The 21216-nt window shown below is 48.9% G+C and overlaps 1 protein-coding gene across 1 annotated transcript in view; it reads right to left on the bottom strand.

Moving 5' to 3' along the window:
• Positions 1–21216, bottom strand: part of LOC138753014 (tenascin-X-like) — a 161621-nt gene that overhangs the window by 121408 nt on the left and 18997 nt on the right. The window contains exons 21-34 of the mRNA XM_069915608.1: positions 20827–20943; positions 19373–19503; positions 18987–19073; positions 17251–18183; positions 16986–17137; positions 14920–14980; positions 14575–14679; positions 13885–14220; positions 10834–11076; positions 8716–9114; positions 6303–6584; positions 5429–5704; positions 3343–3624; positions 1978–2253 (exon numbers count right to left, since the gene is read on the bottom strand). Coding sequence (XP_069771709.1) covers positions 1978–2253; positions 3343–3624; positions 5429–5704; positions 6303–6584; positions 8716–9114; positions 10834–11076; positions 13885–14220; positions 14575–14679; positions 14920–14980; positions 16986–17137; positions 17251–18183; positions 18987–19073; positions 19373–19503; positions 20827–20943 — 3680 coding nt within the window. The remainder of the gene's footprint in view (positions 1–1977; positions 2254–3342; positions 3625–5428; positions 5705–6302; positions 6585–8715; positions 9115–10833; positions 11077–13884; positions 14221–14574; positions 14680–14919; positions 14981–16985; positions 17138–17250; positions 18184–18986; positions 19074–19372; positions 19504–20826; positions 20944–21216) is intronic.

The following is a 21216-nucleotide window of genomic DNA, read 5'->3' as shown; positions in this document are numbered from 1 at the left end:
ATGCACCCAAAAGTGTTTCAGAAGCAAAATCTTTATTGTGCAGTGTATTTGTCTCAGAGTTTCAGCTTTAATTTTAATGAGATCAGAGGGTTAGGGTGTAGTGCACTGTTAGCCAGAATCAGGCACACATAAAGATAAAGACTGTACAACAGGCTTTAATCCACAAAGACTTCCACAGAGCCAGGCTGACTTTGGCTGCAGTAACTCTGAGTGAGGCCTCAGGAGGCCGGCGCAAGCTTATATCCCGGAGGGTGATTGACACCTGACCGAGTGGGGCTTGATCCATTCAGGCCGACTGATTGACAGCTGGCCAGGTGTTGCCCTGTCCCCTTACACTCCTGCAGGTACAGAGGTTGCCCCCTGCAGTAGGCCGGTGGTGTACCAGCACATAGGGTTACATCTTTACCCGTTCACAGTTACCCATCTTTGTGTTAGACCATCCATGACCTTACCCCCTTCCTGCCCCTCCATCCCCAATCTCCACAAGCTCCTCCAGCCCATGCACACCTCCCTACTGCGGCTTTCTCCAGTAACTCCTCTCTGAGCCTGCTCTTTGCCCCTCCATTCCTTCACCTTCTCCGTGGAGGGTGGCATGACGGCAGACCAGCTGCTGTACATAGAAACAGAGAACATTACAGTGCAGAAACTAGGCCTTGATCCTGACCTCGGGGGGATTCCGTGTGCCGTTCTCCTTGAGAATACAGAGGCTAGGGCTGGCTTCTCCAGTTTCCTCAACGTCACAAAGATGTGTGGCTTGGCTGTGACATTCCATTGTCCACATTTACCAAGACTCTGTACAAAGTCAATACAGAGGGTCATAGAAATGGCTGAGAAGATCACTGTGGTCTCCTTTTCCTCTTCAACGACATTCACCAAAATCGTTGCTTTAAATCAGACTCAAAGATTACAGAGGACCCTTTCCATCCAGCACACAGGATCTTTGACCCACCACCGTCAGGAAGGAGGTACAGAAGCATCAAAATTAAGCTTCTTCCCATAGGCTGCGAGATTGATGAACAGTGTTGAGTGACCAAGTAAATCATCCCAAAATATTTATATATATTTCTTAAAAATTATATCTTTATGTGTATGTGATATTATGCACTGTGTATTTTGTATGTGTGTGTGTGTGTGTGTGTGTGTGTGTGTGTGTGTATGTGTATGTGTGTATGAGTGAGCATACAAACCTACAACATAGTACAGGCCCTTTGGCCCACAGTGTTGTGCTGACCCAATCACCCACTCTAACAACTGCCATGAATTTCCCAACTGTGTAAACCCTCTCCACACCCCCCCATCCCCACCATTTTTCTCAGTTCCAGGAACCTATCTAATCGTGTCTTCTATTGCATCTGCCTCCACCGCCGTTGCCAGCAGCCCCCTCCATGTGGACATCCCTCTTTGAAAAACCGGTTAACACTCGATTTTCCATCTGGGCACTCTCCAAACACACGGCATGGACATTGATGTCATCAGCCTTTCCTTTCGCTTTGCCTTCTTTCCTCCAGCTCGCCACCCCCTACCCTCTCCAATCACAGAGCCAACCCACCCCCTGCCCGTTTGCTGCTGTGCCCTCCCTCCCTTATCCACCTCCTGCCCCTTGTTCCACCTTATATTTGGGTGCTGCCTACATTTTGCTCACTCCCTGATGAAGGGCTCAAGCCCGAAACGTTGGTTCTGCATCTTTATCTTTGTTGTATAAAGGACATTGTTTGACCTGCTGAGTTTCTCCAGCCTCGTGTTTATTTCAATCACAATGTCTGCAGACGTTTGTGTTTAACTTCCTGTAGTGCAGTAACATTGGTTGCAACAGTTGATGAGCGTGCGAGAGAAGATAACAAGGAGGAGTACAAATGAGGGGCGATGGCATCCAATAGAATGGGAACCTCAGTGCCCAGCCCCAGAGGTGCTGTATCAATGTAACCGACATCTCCTGTTGACGGAGAGTCAGCTCACTTAAGCGAGAGATAACCTTACCTGTGGTGGCCACGGTGGTCAGTGGCTTGGAACGTGTCCCGGCAGACAGTCCGTACAGGTCGATAGTGTAGGCAGTGGCTGGCTGCAGGGATGACAGCAGCTTGCTGCGGAGGTTCCCGGTCACTGTAGTGCTCTGGGCTTCCTGACCTGCTGCCTGGTATTCCACCAGGAAGGTGTCGTAGTCCCATGCAGACTCCCAGGAGAGCTGAAGTGAGTTTGATGTGACGTTGGACACGACGAGGTTGGTCATCCCTGTCTGCGCCACGACAGAGGCAGCTGAATGGGAGGAAGTCAAAGGAGGAGGAAGCATTTCTGTTCTGAACCGTCCCTCCCACATCCATCTCTATCCCCAATCTCATCCTGCTTGTCTCAAACCTCACCCACCTGCCCCCTTCCTAACCCCATCCCCTCTCCCCATCTCTCACCTCACCTCCTGCCCCCTCCCTCTCCCCAATCCCCTCTCCCCATCACTCACCTCCCCTCTTTCCCCCTCTCTATCTCCAATCCCCTCTCCCTGTCCCTCACCTCACCTCCTGCCCCTCCCTGTCCCCAATCCTCTCTCCCTGTCCCTCATCTCTCCAACTTCCCCCCTCCTGTCCCCAATCCCCTCTCACCATCACTCACGCCCCCTCCCTATCTCCAATCCCCTATCCCCAATCCCCTCCCCGCCCCTCACCTTCTCTCCTACCCCCTCCTTAATCCCTATCCCCTCACGTACCTCATCTCCTCTCCTGCACCCTCCTGACCCCAAATCCCCTCTCCCTGCCCCTCACCTTCCCACCTGCCCCTCCTGTCCCCAATCCCCTCTCCCGTCCCTCCTCTCCCGCCCTTTCCCTATCTCCAAACTCCTCTCTGATCTCTCACCTCCCCTCCTGCCTCCTCACTGCTCCCAACCGCCTCTCCCTCTTCCCTATCCTCCCCTCCTCCTTGTTCCCAGCCTCCTCTCCCATGTCCATTCCTTCCTCCAGGCCTATCCCTCCTGTCAATTTCCCTCTTCTCCAGTGTGGGAAGAAGATGCCCTCAGCCCCATAGTCCATGGGAGCAGGAGGTAGGAAAAGGGAGAAGGAGGAAGGGACAGAGGCAGATGAAGGGGAAAAAGATGGCAGTGGAAGGACAAGAACAGAACTGTGGGGACCAGGTATATGGCGAACCGAAGGGGACATCTCCGAAATCTGCATGAGCGTCCCATCCAATCTCTCAGGGCAATTTGTGGGGAGGGGGGGTGAAAATCAGATTAAAATTCCCCGCTCCACCTTCTCACTGCCATTCCGATGGGAAGGAGGGAGACATTGCAAACATTGACAGAATCACATTTACACTTCCATGATTTCCCTTTCAAACGTGTTTCTGAGTCAAAAGAGGTACCTGTGGTGGTGACGTGGGCGGTGAGGGGCTGGGTGCGCACCGACCCCGAGGTCCCATAGAGATAGACGGTGTATCTGGTGGAGGGTCGGAGCCCCACGATGAGGTACCCTCTCTTCCCGCCAGCCACCGTGACGTTCCGGGTCTCCTGCGATCCTCGCACCCTGTACTGGATCATGTAGGAGTCGAAGGTTCTGTCCGCGGTCCAGGAGAGGCGGATGGAGTTAGACGTGACGTTCAGGACTGACAATCTGCCCAGTCTCATGCGGGCTTTGCCTGTGGTAGCTGGGAACAGAAACCAGAATTGTCAGTGGAGTGAAGCAGGAAATTCTAGAGAGGCTGTGACTGCAGAGCAATATACAAATGCAGTGGAGAAACTCAGCAAGCATCTACAGAAAGCAAAGGGGAACTGACATTTCAGGGCTGGGCCCTTCATCAAGGTAGAAGCAAAAAGCAGACAGGCACCTGAATAAAATGCAGGGGGTGGAAAAGGGGCAGGGGGAGGAGCACAGGCTGACAGATGGTGGGGGGAAGGTCACTGAATGGAGAGGGAATGGGGTGGGGAGCTGCAGGAAAGAAGACAGAGGGAAGGGGAGAAAGAAAGACTTGGGGAAGGGGACCAACTGAAAGTGGAGAAGTGGATGTTAATGCCATCTGGTTGGAGAGTGCCCAGATGGAATAGATAACCCCCACTTTTCAAAAGTGGGCTTTACACCACTTCATTTTTACAAAAGACTTACATGAGTACCTTCCTTCACTAACTGAAGGAAATTTGGAGGATTTTCACTTTTACGAAAAAAGGTGAAAAGCAAAATGAGCGCGGGGCAGTGGGATCAGTGTGGGGTCCGAGGGCGGGCTGTCGGGAGAGCGTGGGACAGTGGGATACTTGCCATAAGTCATTGGTTTAAGAGGGCTGGCAGAAAATCAAGGTGCCATGAGGGAAAACAGTCAGGCCCTTCGGCTCATGATGTTGTGTTGACCTATATAAACCTACTCAACAATCTATAACTTCCATACCACACAACCATATTTCCCTTCCTCATGTCTTTTAAGTGTCCCCAATGTTTCAGCCTCCACCACCACCCTGGCAAGGCATTCCAGGCACCCACCACTCTTTTTTTTTTTGAAAACTTTATTTATACATATTTAGAACACAGACACAAAAAAAAACTTCATCCTCCCTCTCCCAACCCCAACTAACCCCTCAAGGAGACCAAAAAAAAATCATATCAATTAATTACATATGCTGTGTGATGCGTCAAACTTATAATACCAAAAAAAGAATTAAGTTAATTCCAAAACCATAAATTTCAAATAAGGCGACCACATCTTAACAAAAAAAAGAGCAATTATTATACAAGTTATATCTTCTCCAAATAAATACAGGATTTTAACTCATTGTGCCAACGAGTCACGTTCAATTCCACATGACGAACAAATGCCATCTGAAACTTATCCAACTTCAAACCAGAAGTCAAAGATACAGTGTAACCCAACAAAAAGATTAATGGATCCAATGGTAATTTGATCTTAAATAAATCTTCCAAAAAGTTTTTAATTTTTATCCAAAATGGTTGAACTTTGTCACAAGAGCAAACTGCATGTAAAAACCCACCACTCTCTACATGAAAAAAAACCTGCCCCTGACGTCTCCCCTCAACTTTCCTCCCTTCACCTTAAACTGATTTCCTCTGGTGTTTGTTACTACAGCCCCACGAGAACGGCGCTGGCCGTCCATCTTATCTCTGCACCTCAGCATCTTGTAGACCTCTATTAAGCTGCCTCTCATCCTTCTACATTCCAAAGAGAAAAGCCCTAACGTTGCCTCAGAAAACATGCCCTTCAATCCAGACAGCATCCTGCCAAATCTTCTCTGCACCCTCTCCACTCTAATGACGGACCCAGACTGAATGCAACACTCCAAGTGTGGTCTCACTAGAGTTTTATCGAGCTGCAACTTTCTAGAAAATTGCTTAAACATTTGAGGGAAAGATGGCAAAATGATGCATATGATAGGATTGCTCTATCAAAGTTGCTGGGCTAGCCTTGATGAGCTGAGTAGCCACCATGTCTACCTGCTATGAATTACCTGTGCTGCTGATGGGCTTTGTGCGCTGGTTAGATGAGATCCCGAATAGGTAAAGGGTGTACTTGGTGCCCGGCTTCAGACCAGTGATGACGAAGGATCGAAGGTCACCAGCCACCCTGACCTTCTGCACATCCTTCGACCCTGCAGCTCTGTAATGGATGAGGAAGGAGTCGAACCGCCTCACTGTGCTCCAGGCCAATAGGAAGGAGCTGTCTGTAATGTTCGACACAACGAATGTGTCTAGTTTGGCTGCGGTCTTGGTTTTCTCCAAAGGATCTTGAAGGGAACATTAAAGCATTTTAACAGTCACTGGATGTATAGTCATTGGGTGTATTTAAGGCAGAGGTTGATAGCTATCTGAATAGTCAGGATATCATGGGTTATTGGGGAGTGGGGTTGAGTGGGAGAATGGAATGGAGGGGAGGGGCGGACAGGATGTGCCAAATGCCCTACTTCTCCTTTATCTTATGGTCTTATGAGATTGGGACTTCAGATTGAAACAGCAAGGGGAAGGAAGCAGCCGAGCAGGTCAATGGAAGGAATGGGGCAGGGGTCAACAGAGAGGACACTGGGTCTACTATCTGGGGTGGGGATTAGAAACTCTGTGTACAGGGTCCCGAGGAGAGAGACAGGGATATTGCAGTGATGGGTGTCAACGATTCGAGGGACAGTGGCTTGATTATGCAGAGTGCTGAGGGTTGGAGGGGCCGTGGATGTGTCAGAAGGGCTGTGTGTGTGAAGGAGGGCCTGTGGTTGTGTCAGAGGGACTGTGAGCATGTCAGAGAGGTTGTGATGTGCCACCAGATGGTCAGTGTCCCAGCAGGATAACTGACCGGTACCCAGCGCCCTCCCAGCTGCCCCTGGGAGCCCATACCTGTGGTGGCGAGCAGGGAGAGGGGTTCTGACCGCTGCCCCCTTTGTACGCCATGCAGGAGGAAGGAGTACTTGGTGCCGGGCCGGAGACCCTTGAGCAGCAGGGAGCGGAGGTGGCCCAGAACCTTGTGCTCCTGCCAGCGAGTCGATCCTGAGGCCTCCCTGTACCGGACGAGGAAGGAGTTGAAGATGCCACCCCTGACTGTCCAGGAGAGACGGAGGCTCCTGGCCGTCACCTCTTCCGCTGACACATTGCCTAAGGTGGCAGCTCGGTCGCTGGAGGCTGCAGGCAGGACAGAGAGCAGTGAGAGGATGGGCAGAGAAACACTCCCCTTGAGTCATGGATATCCTGACATGGCTGTCCTGGAAAACACCTCTCCCCAAGGACCCCACCCCAGGAAAACCCTACAGAATCCCACTCTAGGGAAATCCCTACCTCCATGGACCTGACCCCAGGGAAACCATTCCACCCAGGGACCTCACTCCAGGGAAATCCTTCCCCTCATGGGATCCAACCCCAGGGAAGCCCATCTCCGCATACAACCCCACCCCACCCAAGGGAAAACTCTCTCCCATCTCGCCCTACCCCAGGGAAACCCCATCGCTCCACCCCTCCCCTCCCCTTCAGGACACCACCCCAGGGAATCCCCTTCCCCACAGGACCCCATCCCAGGGAAAGCCCTCACCCCACAGGAACCTGCCCAGGGGAACCCCTCTCCCCCAGCAATCCCACCCCTTGGCGACCCCCTCTCCAGATGGGACACTACCTTGGGGAAATCACTCTCCCCATGGGACCCCACACCAAGGATACCTCCTCACAGGCTCCCACCTCAGGGAAACCACTTCTTGTGCTTGGTTCCCCACCCCATGGTATTCCATACCTCCCTCTCAGGATAACTCTCACAGGACCCCCAAGGTAGGTTTGGTTTTGCCCTGTTTAATGTGACCTTCTCCCACCCTGGGATCTCTGGTACCATGCCGCAAATCGAATGCAACAGGGAATGCCTTCCCAAGGAAGCATTTCCTCTGGCTAGAAAGACCCTTTTAGCCCCTTCCAGGGGACGTGCACCAAGGAAACATCCTCCCCCCTCCATCACAGAACCATGTGTGATAATGTAAAATTATCTGGTCAAGCATTCCTTTTGGCCGGTTGTACCTGTGGCCCCTCCCCACAGGCTCCTGTATAAAGGGGACTGTTCCACAGCCCCCAACAACTCAGCGCAGGACAACCAAACAGTAAGGATATGCAATGTTCTCAAGTGAATTAAAACCTATTGGTTTTTCCACAATAGTCTCCATGGAACACTGCAGCACAGAAACAGGCTCTTTGGCCCTTCTCGTCCGTTCCAAATTATTATTCTGCCTGGTCCCACAGACTTGCGCCCAATCCACATCCCTCCACATCCCTCCACACCCCTCCCATCCATGTACCCATCCAATTTTTTTCTTAAATGTTGAAATTGAGCCCATATTTACCACTTCAGCTGGCAGCTTGCTCCGCGCTCCCACCACTCCTGTGTGAAGAAGTTTCCCCCAAACTTATCCTCTTTCACTATTAACCCATGTCCTCTGGTTTGTATCTCTTCCAACCTCAGTGGAAAAAGCCTGATGGCATTTATTCTGTTTAAACCCCTCATAATTTTGTATACCTCCATCAAATCTCCCCTCATTCTTCTGCGCTCTAGGGAATAACTGTTTAACCTTTCCCCGTAACTCAGTTCTTCGAGTCCTGGCAACAATTTTGGAAATCTGCACTCTTTCAATCTTATTATTATCCTTCTTGCAGCTAGGTGACCAGAACTGAGCACTCAATATTCCAAATTTGGCCTCATCAATGTCTTAGACAAGTTTCTCTGATCCTCTCCCAAATTTTGAGTTGATGTTGCTTTGAGCTCAGTTAAAAACCCCAATCTTTTTCGAATGGGCATGTCATCATTAATTGTCTACCCTTACCGAGTGGCCATCCCTGCCCAATAGACCCTCTCTGAATGCCCCCAGACATGACTTGACCCACAATTCTCACCCTAAACCAGCCATCCCCTAACCCCAGCCTGGGGTTATGTCCTCTCTGCTTCAGTTTTTTGCATGAACTGCTGTCTGCACAGTGGCCGGAGGTCACGAATGAATCCTGGACATTGTAGTCCCTCTTTGGACAGGGAGGCGACCCCTTCGAGTGCCCCCTTCAGAGGCTGGATCGTGGGAGAAAAGCAAAGTGATCCACCACTCCGCAACTTTGTGAAAAGTCCTCAACCTAGAAAAAGAAGATTTCCACGTGCAGAAAGGCCTCAGAAACCTATATAAAAAAATAAGGGGAGGGTTCTCATGGAAGTTTTTATCCTGTGGATAAGACAGTGTCTGATGATTAGCTTCCTTGGAGTGAAATTACTTGGTAAGTCCTAATTGTGTTGGTTTACCTGTAGGTGGAATTGAGAGTGTGTCGTCAGTCGTAACTTGGAAGGTCACGTTTTGGTCCACATCAGGGGTTGGAGTTGTTTGTTCAGGAGAGAGGGGGTCAGTAGGGACAAGGGTTTCATATGGTCTAGATGTGCTGAAACCCTGGGACTCGACGAGCGGATCTTTAAAGGGCGCCGGGATCCATGATGGGGTCAGATTCTCGTGGGTAATGCTGGGACTCGACAACTTCTCCCATTGGGCCTCCACTTCTGGCCCCTCCTCATCCTCGTCCTCCTCCTCCACTTCCTCCTCCTCCTCCTCCTCCTCCTCACTGCCCTCTTCCCCGGCTCCTGCTGGCATAGTCTGAACATCCATTGACTCTTCCTTCGTGACCGTAGACCCGATATCTAAGCCCCGGACTGAGGGAGATTGCAGCATAAAGGAGAGGGAAAGAACTTCCATTAATGTTCACATTAAACAACAAAAGGCAGATTGCTGCTAAACTCACGAGATCATACTGGAATGAAGTTGGTAAGTTAGTGAGTGTCCAGTGCCCGTTCAAAATCTGTTGGTAAAATTTAGTAGTGAGCTGTTTTTCATCATAAATCTAAGAATTTTTAATCAGTGTACAACATGAATAATTATTGCATTAAAAACACATCAGTGTTATTTACCAGCCTGATCTAACCTTTGTACTAATAAGCAGTGAATTAGTTATATGATAATAATGAAACACATAAGTCTGCAGACAATGTGATTGTAATAAAAGCACAGAAAAGCTGGTGGAACTCAGCCGGTCTCGCAGCGTCCACAGGAGGTAAAGACATGTTAGCCATGTTTCGGGCCTGAGCCCTTCTTCAAGGTATGAGCCAAAAAACAAAGACAGATTTGGGGAGAAAGGGAAGAGAGGGATCTACGGACAAAAGAAGAAAATGTGCAATTTGATTTTGGCTCAATGAAAGGAGGCAGAGGGAAAAGCAGAGAGAGAGAGAGAGAGAGAGAGAGGTAGAGAGTGAGAGAGAAAATGACAGAGAGATAGAGGGAGAGTTACTAGCAAAGAGAGAGGGAGAGAGAGGAGAGGGAAAGAAGAGGGAGAGAGACTGGCAGAGAGAGAGAGAGGGGAGAGGAAGAGAGAGAGAGAGGTAGAGAGTGAAAGAGAAAATGACAGAGAGATAGAGGGAGAGTTACTAGCAAAGAGAGAGGGAGAGAGAGGAGAGGGAAAGAAGAGGGAGAGAGACTGGCAGAGAGAGAGAGGGGAGAGGAAGAGAGAGAGAGAGAGAGAGAGGTAGAGAGTGAAAGAGAAAATGACAGAGAGATAGAGGGAGAGTTACTAGCAAAGAGAGAGAGAGAAAGAGAGAGAGAGAGAGAGAGAGAGAGAGAGAGAGATACAGTAGATGGAGAATGAGAGGCAGTGTTTTGCTGAACCTGGACCAAATTTGACATGGCCACAGCTGGATGACAGAGCCCACCTCTGGTCACTTTGCAAAGGGTAGTAAGGACCTTGAGAGGGTACAGAAGAGATGAACGGTGCGAGTGACAAGGAATTTCAGCTTGCAAAGGCAGGCGTTGCCCACGTTGGAAGCTAACTCCATCAGTACAGGGACACAAACAGGCCACAAGCGATGGGAAGAAACTTTTCAACCACGAACAGTGGTGATATTGTCTGTCAGTGTGGATTGATTTTGGCTCTGTGAAAGGAGAGAGAGGGGGAAAAAGGAAGAGAGAGAGGTGGGGAGAGACCTAGAAGAAAGGAGACAGGGATAGGTGGAGAGGGGAGTTCTAACGGAAATCGGAGAGGCTGGACGCCGACTGGAAGATCACCTCATTCAACACCTCGGTACTGCTCGCTGCAACAGCATGGATCTCCCAGTGGCTACCCATTTCAATTCCCCATCCCATTCACTTGGTGATATGCCTGTCCATGGTCTCATGCCCCATTAGCAAATTGGAGGAACAACACCTCATCTTCTGCCTGGGCTCCCTCCAACTGGATGGCATTATCACCAACATCTCCGGTTTCTGTTAGAACCAACCCCCTCCGACCCCCCCCTCCAATCTTTCCTCCTATCTCCTTTCCTCTCTTGCTCTCACTTTTTTTCCCTCTGCCTCCTTTCACGGGAGCCAAAATCAATTCGCACCTGTCCTCTGATCGTATCCAATTAACACCTTTTGTCTGTAGGTCTGGACCCCTCCCCCTCCCAACTCCTCCCCTTTCCCCCAGCCTTCGACGCAGATGCCGGTCTCTTTTTTTGAAGAAGAGGTCAGGCTCGAAACATCAGTTGCGTATAAAGAACGCTGCGAGACCTGCTCCAGCATTACCACCCTTTTAGTTATGCACACCGTATATCTCAGGGCTGTACGAATAAATCGTAAATGTGAATCTGAGAACACCTCAGCATTATGAACCCAGGGTATTCTCAATCTGATCTACAATGAGCATTATTGATCAATGTTCTAAATTAGAGCAAAAATCACAGAACTGGACAGTTTTAACCTGAATGTTAGTTTTATACCTGATCTTTCCAGCTGGTGAGTTGTCCAGTGATATATAATACCAGTGTGTTATTTACCAGTATTTAACCTTTGTCAACCTCATATATAACTCGTGCCTGAGTAATAAACAACAGCTTTTCCTAATCAATGTGTGTTCAACCCTGTGCATTTCATTTTCACGTGTGCACTGACCTCATGAATGCTCCAGGGCATGTTGCAAGCACATGTGATATTAATCATGTGAATCTAACCTATTTGCAGATCGCGTGTATGTTTGATGATAATCCTCGCCTTCGGCACTCAAGAAATAGGAACAGGAGCTGGCCATCCGGCCCGTCGAGCCTGCTCTCCTATTCAATGAGATCATGGTTGATCTCATCACCACCGACCTGCCTTTTCCCCCATCCCTTAATTCCCCTACTATCCAACCTTGTCTTAAATATATTTACTGAGGCCGTCTCCACTGCTTCAATGGGCAGCGAATTCCATAGATTCCCCACTCTCTGGGAAAAGCAGTTCCTCCTCATCGTCGGCCTAAATCCCCTGGATCTTGAGGCGATGTCCCCTAGTTCTGGTCTCCCCCCCACCAACGTCAACAACTTACCTACCTCTCTATCTGCCTTTCATAATTTTACACATTCCTATAAAATCCCCTCTCATTCTTCTAAATTCCAACAATTTAGTCCCAGACGACTCAATCTCTACTCATAGGCCAACTCCCATCCCTGGAAACAAACTGTGAACTCCTCTACACTGCCTCTACAGCCTCCCGTCTTCTTAATGAGGTGATTCTCTGTTTATTGTTCACACCACCAGACCTACTATCCAAATTTAAGCAACCATATTTGTGTGTCACCCTTTTCTACCTTGTATTCTCTCGTTACCTCTCGCCTTGACCATCCAATGCTGCCCAGATTCACCAAGCGAACACTGAGCTTGCTATCTGCATGCCTCTGACTCCATTTCCCAGATCTGTAGTATGTACCCCTCCCTCGCTCCCCCTGACCTCCTCTGGCCCTGCCTACCTCCAGCCACATCATCTCCACCACCTCCTCCAACCCCAACATAACCCTCCCAGATGCAGCCCTCTCCCTATCCCTGTAACCCCTCGCCAGCTTCTACATCTTCCAGATCTGTGTAACCCCCTCCAAACCCTCCATGTTCCTAATTCCTGCAACCCTCCCCACTTAGTCCCTATGGCACTTCCCGTCTCTGTAATGCATCCTAGCTCTACACTTCCCCTCTGCCAATTCCTACACTCTTTCTTCTCTCATCCCACAAACCCCTGGCTCACTTTGTCATTTCTTCCACTCCCAACATAATTGTTGTAAATAATATAAATTGTTGCAAATAATAAAAAAGCACACCAACAAATGTAGATGTTGAAATTGATTGAAGAACCTTTGACCATAAGACATAGGAGGAGAAATAGACTATTCAGCCCATCGTATCTACCCCGCCATTTAATCATGATCTATTTTCCAACTCAGCCCCACTGCCCGGCCTTCTCCCTGTAATGTTTGATGCCCTGGATAATCAAGAACCTATCAATCTGTCTTAAATACACCCAATGGCCCGGTCTCCACAACCTCCTGTGGCAACAAATTCTGCAGATTCACCACCCTCTGGCTGAAGAAATTCCTCCACTTCTCTGTTCTAAGTGGACACTCTTGAATCCTGAACTTGTGCATTCTTGTCCTGGACTCTCCCACCAGGGAAAACCACCTTTTCTCATCTACTCTGTCCCTGCTTTTCAACATTCAAAATGTTTTAAGGAGATCACCCCCTCCCCCCCCCGCCCCCACCTCATTTACCTACATTCCAACAAGTACAGGCCAAGAGCTGTCAAATGTTCCTCATATGATAACTCTTTCCTTCCCGGAATAATCTGAGTGAATCTCCTCTGGACCCTCCCCAATGCCACCACATCCTTTCTTAAATGAGGGAGCCCAAAATTCCTCACAATACTCCACGTGAGGTCTCACCAGTGCCTTATAGAACATCACATCCCTGCTCTTATTTTCTATTCTGTAATGTTAATTCTTTCCACAGATACCCTATGTTTCCAGCAGGTTCTGCTGATCTTAGTAAACCTCTTCACTCTCGACAAGATTCCTTATCATTTTAATCTTCTTCTGCCCCATCGCTCTTTCAGCCCCCAGTCCTAAACCCTACCTAAATAATCTCTACAGATTATCTACAGGATGTACCATCCTATCTGTAATCTCCAATCCCTGCACCCTCCCATCACATCATACAGTTCCTCCTTATCACTGTAACCTACTCTTCTACATTCCACTACATCGTCTCTACAAGCCTCTGAACCCACCTGATTCCTAACACTGTACCATTAGCGTCAGTGCGTACAATGACCTCGAATTCCCTCATTAAACCTTTCCAACTGTCAAGAACCTTCTTAATCTTCATCCAACCAAGTCTTTGGCTACCTGTATGAACGTTTCCTTAAATGGTCTGCGAGGAATGTTTTGCAAGCTTGAAGCAGCATAAGAAGGTTTGAGTCATGAGGTATCTACTGACAAAAGAAGAGATTGAAAGATGGATGTTTCCCAATCCAGGATATCCTCTGACAAAAGTTCCTTTTACAAAGTTAAAAGTTTTTAAATCAAGGAGGGGCGTCCAGTGGCCAGCCATGGCAGTTACCTGGGAGGGAACAGAAATCAGTCAGAGTCAGGTACCTGTGATTTTGGTGACGTTAACGGGCTGGGATGGACGATCCAAGGAGATGCCATAAAGGTACAGGTCGTAGCTTTGGCCCACAATAAGGCCCGTTATGTTGGCTGCCCGCTGAGTGCCTCTGAGTGTCACCTCCGCCTCAGCCACCTTAGTAAGCGAGTCCCGATAACCCAGGACCAGCGAGTCAAACGAGCTGCCTGTAATCTCCCAGGAGAGCTCGGCGTGGCTGGAAGTGGCATTCCACACCACAACACCTGCTGGCTTTGAGGAACGCTGGTGAAGCAGGGGAGGGTGGAGGAATTCAGAGGACGGAACTTGGAATTCTGGATTTTGCCTCCCTGTTCGGAAGAAAATAAAGGACGGGGATTATGAAAGGGGGAATTAAGTCAACATGTGCTTGAATCCAAAAAATATATCCCTGAATATTAGGTGTGACTAATGGTGGTACTCTCTAAACAATCATGGGAACAAAGATTAAAATAAATAATCCCAAAATCTGCCCAGTGATATTTAATTTAGAGATCCAGCACGGTAACTTGAGCCTGTGCTGCCCCAATTACACCCACGTGACCAATTAACCTACCGACCCCATAAATTTTGGAAAGGGTGGAAGGAAACCAGAGCACCCGAAAGAAACTCACACCCATGCAGGAAACAGGGTGGAGGGAGAGGAGAACGTACAAACTCCTTACCGACAACGCCAGATTTGAGCCTAGGTCGCTGGCACTGTAATAGCATGGCGTTAACTGGGACCCAACAAATTTCCCATAATAGCGGGTAGTTCACCTCTAGGGAAGCTGTAAGGAATCCCTGAACAAAATTTACTTCATGGGAGTAAATCGCAAACTCCCTGTATTTTAAAGCAATGGACCATGTTGTCATGGCCAGGCTATCTGGCTGTTGGTATGGAAGTCCCACCTTGTGAAGGTTAAGAGTGCAGAAGGAGGCCATTCAGCCCACAGGGCCTATGGTAGCCCTTTGGAAGAGCTTCTTTTTTGGTCCTTTTCTTTCCTCGCACCCCTTGAACTTTCCATTACCTGCCCGATTTGGAAGTCCTGATTGAATCTGCTTGCGCTGCTCTTTCAGACGGGGCCCCCCCTGTGCAAATGACGGACCCCCTCACAATTACAGTGCAACCTCAGTATAATATGGCTTTTGGGCTCAAAGTTAACACCTGTCGAAGAAGTGAAGCTCACAATGACTCGATTTTGGATGCGTTTTTCAGGTTTCCTTGCAAAACACCACGTGCACACAGACTGAACAGAATTTTCCATTTCTCACACCTCCCCCCCCTCTTCAATTCAAACTCTATTGCTATGTCCCATGGTTACAATATATAGAACAGATCTTCAGCAATCAATTCACTGGACAAAAATGATTTTGCTTCCTGAACACTTTTGGGTGTATTTGATGGAGTTGGGGCTGCAGATCACAAAAATCACCATAAAATGTTTCTATCACATTCTGTTCTTTTTAGACCCGGGAAAACTCCTTACAGACAGCGCGGGATTTGAACCCCAGTCCCGATCGCTGCTGCTGTTACGACATTGAGCTAACCTCTACACCAGTCGAGCCTCCCAATAAAAGTTAATTTAATGTTTTCTGACTTCCTACATGATGCTGCGAATCTGAAACTATCTTCGTGTTTACCTTGAAGTTGTCTATCATAATCCCCAATTTTATTTTCAGGAAGCTAACCTTTTGAAAAAAATTAGTTGTCCAGTGTTACCCACCCTTTTCCAGAATATATCACTCCCTCTGCATGGCTGTTGCCAGAGGGATTTTTAAGAACATTTACTGCCTTCCACTGCGTGTCCCTCTAACTCTAGATTAAAAATGCGCAATCTTAGAGAGCATTGGGCAGGCACATATGGGTCTGTAACATATTATATTATTTAACATAATATATAATAATTCGAGACCCCACTCCCACATCAACATGTCTGTCCATGCACCGCCAAACCACGGCCACCCGCAAATTGGAGCAACAACACCTAACTTTCATCTGGGCTCCTTCCAACCAGATGGCATTAACATTGACTCCTCCAGTTTGCTTTAAACCCCTGCCACTCCCCCCCCTCCCATCTCTCTCCCTCTCCTCTTCCCTATCCCTCTTAATTCAGAGAGCTGTCCCCCTTCCCCAATCAATTCCCAGCTTTTTTTCTCCCACCCATATCCACCTATGACCTCTTGCCCGTGTAACCGTGCTCATCCCCTCCCCACATACACCCCCCCCTCCCATTCCCCACCATTCTATGCAAGCGCCTTCCTGCTTTATTTGTAAAGACCTTGATGAAGGCCTCAGGCCTTTGCTTCATTTAGGTGCCACATGAACTGCTGAGTTTCTCCAGCATTTTTGTGCATTGAGCCACATCTGCAGATTAGTTGATAATATTTTGAAGCGTGTTATATTGCGATTGCACTGTACAATAAATAATCAGTATTTTTAAATACTTGGGTGCTAACCCGATATTGTGTGTCAGAAGGAGAGAAAGAGAGTGGGGGGTGGGGGGAGGAGAGAGAGAGAGGGGGGAGGGGAGATAGGGAAATAGAGAGAGAGAGAGAGAGAGAGAGAGAATGGCAGAGGGAGATATAGATAGGGAGAGAGTGAGTGTGTGTAAAAGAGAGAGTGAGACCGGGAAAGAGAGAGAGAATGGCAGAGAGAGAGAGAGAGAGGGGGGAGGGAGGAGAGAGAAGGAGAAAGAGAGTGAGAGAAAGAACGGCAGAGAGAGAGAAATAGATAGGGAGAGAGTGAGATCGGGAGAGAGAGAATGGCAGAGAGAGAGAGGGGAGAGAGGGAGAAAGAAAGAGAGCGATATAGGTAGGGAGAAAGTGATTGTGTGTAAAGAGAGAGCAGGAGAGAGAGAGAATGGCAAAGAGAGAGAGAGAGAGAGAGAGAAATAGAGAGTGAGAGGCAGAGTACAAGTCAAGCAAGTTCTGCTGAGCTTGGACCAAATTTGACATGGCCACAGCTGGATGACGGAGCCCACCTCTGGTCACTTTGCGAAGGATGTTAAGGTCTTCGAGAGGGTACAGAAGAGATGAAAAGTAAGGCAGGCGTTGCCCGTGTTGGAAACTATCTCCATCAGTGGATCAGGGATACAAAGGCGCCACGAGCAATGGGAAGACCCTTCTCTTTTCGAACACTCTTTTCATGATATGGTCTGTCAGTGTGGAGGTGGGGGATGGGTGGTGGTGGAAACAGATAATTTGCACTTTCCAAATGGAACTGGATGATGACTGAGGGAAAAGGATCTGCAAGGGACATGAAGAAAGATTAGGTGAATGGACCGGATGGGAGATTGCACAAACCCAATGGATAAATGGCCTCTTTCTGCACAATGGCAATTTTGCGCTTGTATAAGTACCTCCAGGAATCTCCTGCGGAGTTGCTTCCCATCTCTCTGATTGTGGAGGGGTTTCAGATCCTTGCTGGACACCGTGGGATGCCTTTTGCATTCCTTTTGAAGCTGGTGATATGCCTCCCTTGTCCTTGCCCTTCAAACCAGGAACGGGCCACGGGGACCTGGCAAGTTCCCGCTTCCCGCTGGATGGAGGGATGATTCCTGGGGGTGCGCCATGCTGGGCTTTCCCTCCAGACCTGGTGGGAGTCCTCGGGGGTCCGCCGCGCTCACTCTTCCATGTCGGGATGCGGGAGGTCTTTGGGGATTTGCCAAGGTCATCTCTTCTTCTAGGAAAGGGAATGAGTCCTGGGGATCCAGTAGGTTCGTACTTTGCTCCAGACGTAGGACCACTTCCTGGGGAGCTGCCATGTGGAAGTGGAATTCTCGGTGCGGTTCCATCATGTCCGGCCTTCCTGCTAGAAGTGGGGATCATCCCTTGAGTTCTTCGATCTTTATTCCTCCCCCTCGAAGCAGTTGGGAGTCCTGGAGATCCGTCATGGTCTTTTCTTCCCCTAGACATTGTGTTGGACCCTGGGGGCCCAATGACCTTCCTTGCAGGACTCTCTGGTCTCCCATTGCCTACCAAGGGCCCCTCCTGTGCTTTGGTTGCGGGGATTTGATTGCCTTCAACCTTCGCACCATCTCCCTTCTGTGGTGGGTGTTTGGGCTTGAGAGGCCAGCTGCTGAGGAGCACTCTTGGGGAACTGAGGGGTCTTCGGGCAAGTGCCGAGTAGCGCCTGACTGCAGATCGTGCCATCACACCCGCATTTGTTGAGACCGCAGTCGCCGAGATCCTTTTGGAGATGGCCCTCGAGATGTCCTGGATGGACTGGCTTCCGTTGGCTGCCAGTGCTCTGCTGGAGTGGCTGCCAGCCAGTTCCCGGTGGGCGACACTTTCTGTTAAAACAGAGCTGGCGTTACCGATCAGTGACTGGTTGCCAAGGTAAGGGAGGGAATAACACCATCGCTTAATGACTCAAAGCGTCACTCACTCCTCCGTTCTGAACACCACATCCAGGCGGAAGCTCATCCCATCGATCTGGTGTGTGGAAAGATCTTTCCTTCTCTTAGTGCAATTAATAAATCTTTAAGAAACTCTGCATTCTTAAATTTTTAAAAAAATTAGAGTGACAGCACAACAGACCCTAACCTACAAAATCCTGCATGGAAGGAGGGAGGAAACCGGAAAGCCTGGAGGGAACTCACACAGGTCATGGGGTCAACATGCAAAATCCTTACAGACAGTGGTGGGTTTGAATTTAGGAGGAATTAGCCCATTCAGCCCATTGAGTCTTCCCTGCCATTCTATCATGGTTGATTTACTTTCCTTTTCAATCCTGTTCCCTTGCCTTCTCCCCACAACTCTTCTTGATCAAGAACATATCCACCTCCACCCTAAATACCCCCAGTAACTTGGCCTCCACAGCTATCCGGGATCCACAGATTCAATCCTCTCTGCGTAAAGAAATTCCTCATCTCCGTTCTAAAGGGAAGTTTTGTATTCAGACGCTGTACCCTCTGGTTCCAGACTTCCCCCACCAGAGGAAACATCCCCCCCACATCCACTCTATGAAGGCCTTTCAGTATTCAATGGGTTTCAGTGAGGAAACCCCCCTCCCCCCCCCCCTATTCTTCTAAACTCCAGCCTTCAAACGCTCCTCATATGAAAACCCTTTCACTCCGGGGATTATAAACCTCACTTGAACCCTCTCCAATGTCACACGTCCTTTGCTTGCCATACTGCCCTCCATCAGGGGTGGGGCAAAGAAGCTGGGATGCAATGGGAGCTACAGGATAGTTAGACCCAAGGGGCAGAGGGATCTAGCCCAGAGATCTCTGGATGCTTTCACCCGTGATGGTGACGTGTGCACCTCACCCCTTCTCCAGCAATGCTTTTGGAGGTCAAATCCCATGGACTTTCTTCTGAGGCCTAATGTGGCTCAACAATTCCAACATTCTGGGATTTTACCAAGAAGTTTCTGCAAGGCTAACTACTAAAAACTAGACTCTTCTTCACCAATGGTGTGAGTAACTCTGGGCTAAATATCCAAGATGGGGAGAAGGGATGGGCTCAGGCAAAACAAGCAATCGTTCCTGTAAAAATGAAGAGGAGAGGGAGCGACAGGATCGGGTGCCCTGGGAAGGGGGATCTTCCCAATGAAGAGGAACATCAGTGCTGCATATCCCAGGATTCCCAGTGGTCTCGAAAAGAAGCACCTAGAGGGTAAAAAGGTGAAACACAGATGCAACTGAGACTTTGGGGCTGCGCAGAGTCACCTGGAGAGAGAGAGAGAGAGAAAGGAGGAGAATTAAACGCTCAGCCAAGTTTGCACCATTCCTGGAAACAATCCACCAGACATCAGGCTAAGGGATGGAACTTGGCCTGCAGCTTGCAGCACCCTGGGAACGTATCAGAACCTCCTCAGCATCACCCCCCCCCGACATCCCAGACCTTGGCTCTCCGATACCATTCCAGGACACGAGGAGTGGGGAAGAAAAGCTGGTCTGAACAGAGACCACGCTGCAAATGAGCCATTTATTTTTGAAGAGTCCTTAATGTGGATAAAACCCAGACCCCAGGTTGTAAACTGTGTCCCCTGTGAAGTGTAATGCATCTCTGATGCATTCTTCTCTCCAATGCTTTCCCTCCACCCAACATTACAGCAGAGTACAGGCCCGTTGGCCCACGATGTTGTGCCAACCTAAATTTCTAAATTTTATTTATAGTACAGTAGAAGCCAATTCTGGCCATTGAAACCCATGTCGAGCTCACAAGGTCACGAGAAGAACATGCAAGTTCCTTACAGACAGCACTGGATTCGAACCCAGGTCGTTGGCACACTAACCTATATAAACCCATAACTCTCCATTTTTCTTGCCCTTCTTAGAGTCTTTTAAATGTCCCTTACTGAAACCAGCCTCCACCACCACCCCTGGCAATGCATTACAGACACCGACCAGTCTCTGTGTAATAAAACATACCCCTGATGTCTCCACTAAACTTTTCTGCCCTTTCCTTATACAGATGTCCTCTGGTATTGGCCCCTGTCCGCCCAGGTAAAAGTTGCTGGCTGTCCACCCTTTCTATGTCTCCCGTCATCTTGTTCATCAGAATCAGGATTTATTGCAATTAAATTCGGTGTTTTGCGGCAGCGCAAACACTCATGTTATATACTGAGGAAAGCTGGGACTATTTTATGCTAGAGCATGAACACTAACACTGTAAGAGCCGCATCACATTTCAGAGTCGTGTATGCGCGGTGAGAGACATTATATCAATATGCGACCCAGGAGCTGATTGTGAGTAAAGAAATGTCCTGTTAAACTTACAAGCCTTTCTAGTGTTCATTAAGACCTCCAATGGTACAACACGGACACAACATTGTCAATGCGAAAACGATGGCCAGACCTTTTTGGTCTCGCTGTGAACATCCCTTCTCAGCAGCCATTAGGGTACGTGAAGCAGATCCAATGGGGCTTCATTACAGTCCTCCATTACATGTGAGAGAACTGTCCCTACTCGATAGGGCAAGGTGTCACATTGAAAGGGTGGTATTCTTATCTGGGTCAGAGTGAACCAGCAGCTTTGCGAAGTGGAGGAGTTCCTTCATGTCCTTGAAAGCTTCATCCTGCTCTTCACTCCACTGCCGCTTGGTCCTATTGTGTAACAGTGGGGCCAAAACCCTTAAAAGGTCAGGATGAAACCTGCCGCAATAATTCCCCATGGCCAAAAAACGATCCAATTTCCGTGACGCCCAGGAGGCTTGGGGCCTCCTTGATAACTATCCCCCACTGGGCAGAGCCCCTCGGCTGTGATCTTGTGACCCAGGTGGGTCACACTCGGTACCAGGAACACACATTTTGCTGCATTTCAATCACAGCCTGAGAGCCTCTTCAACACCTGTTCCGAGTTAGCCAGATTCTCAACCT

This window comes from Narcine bancroftii, chromosome 2 (assembly GCF_036971445.1).
Source record: "Narcine bancroftii isolate sNarBan1 chromosome 2, sNarBan1.hap1, whole genome shotgun sequence".
NCBI lineage: Eukaryota > Metazoa > Chordata > Chondrichthyes > Torpediniformes > Narcinidae > Narcine > Narcine bancroftii.
Note: the sequence above shows the minus strand (reverse complement) of the source record. Positions and strands in the feature narration are given on the sequence as shown.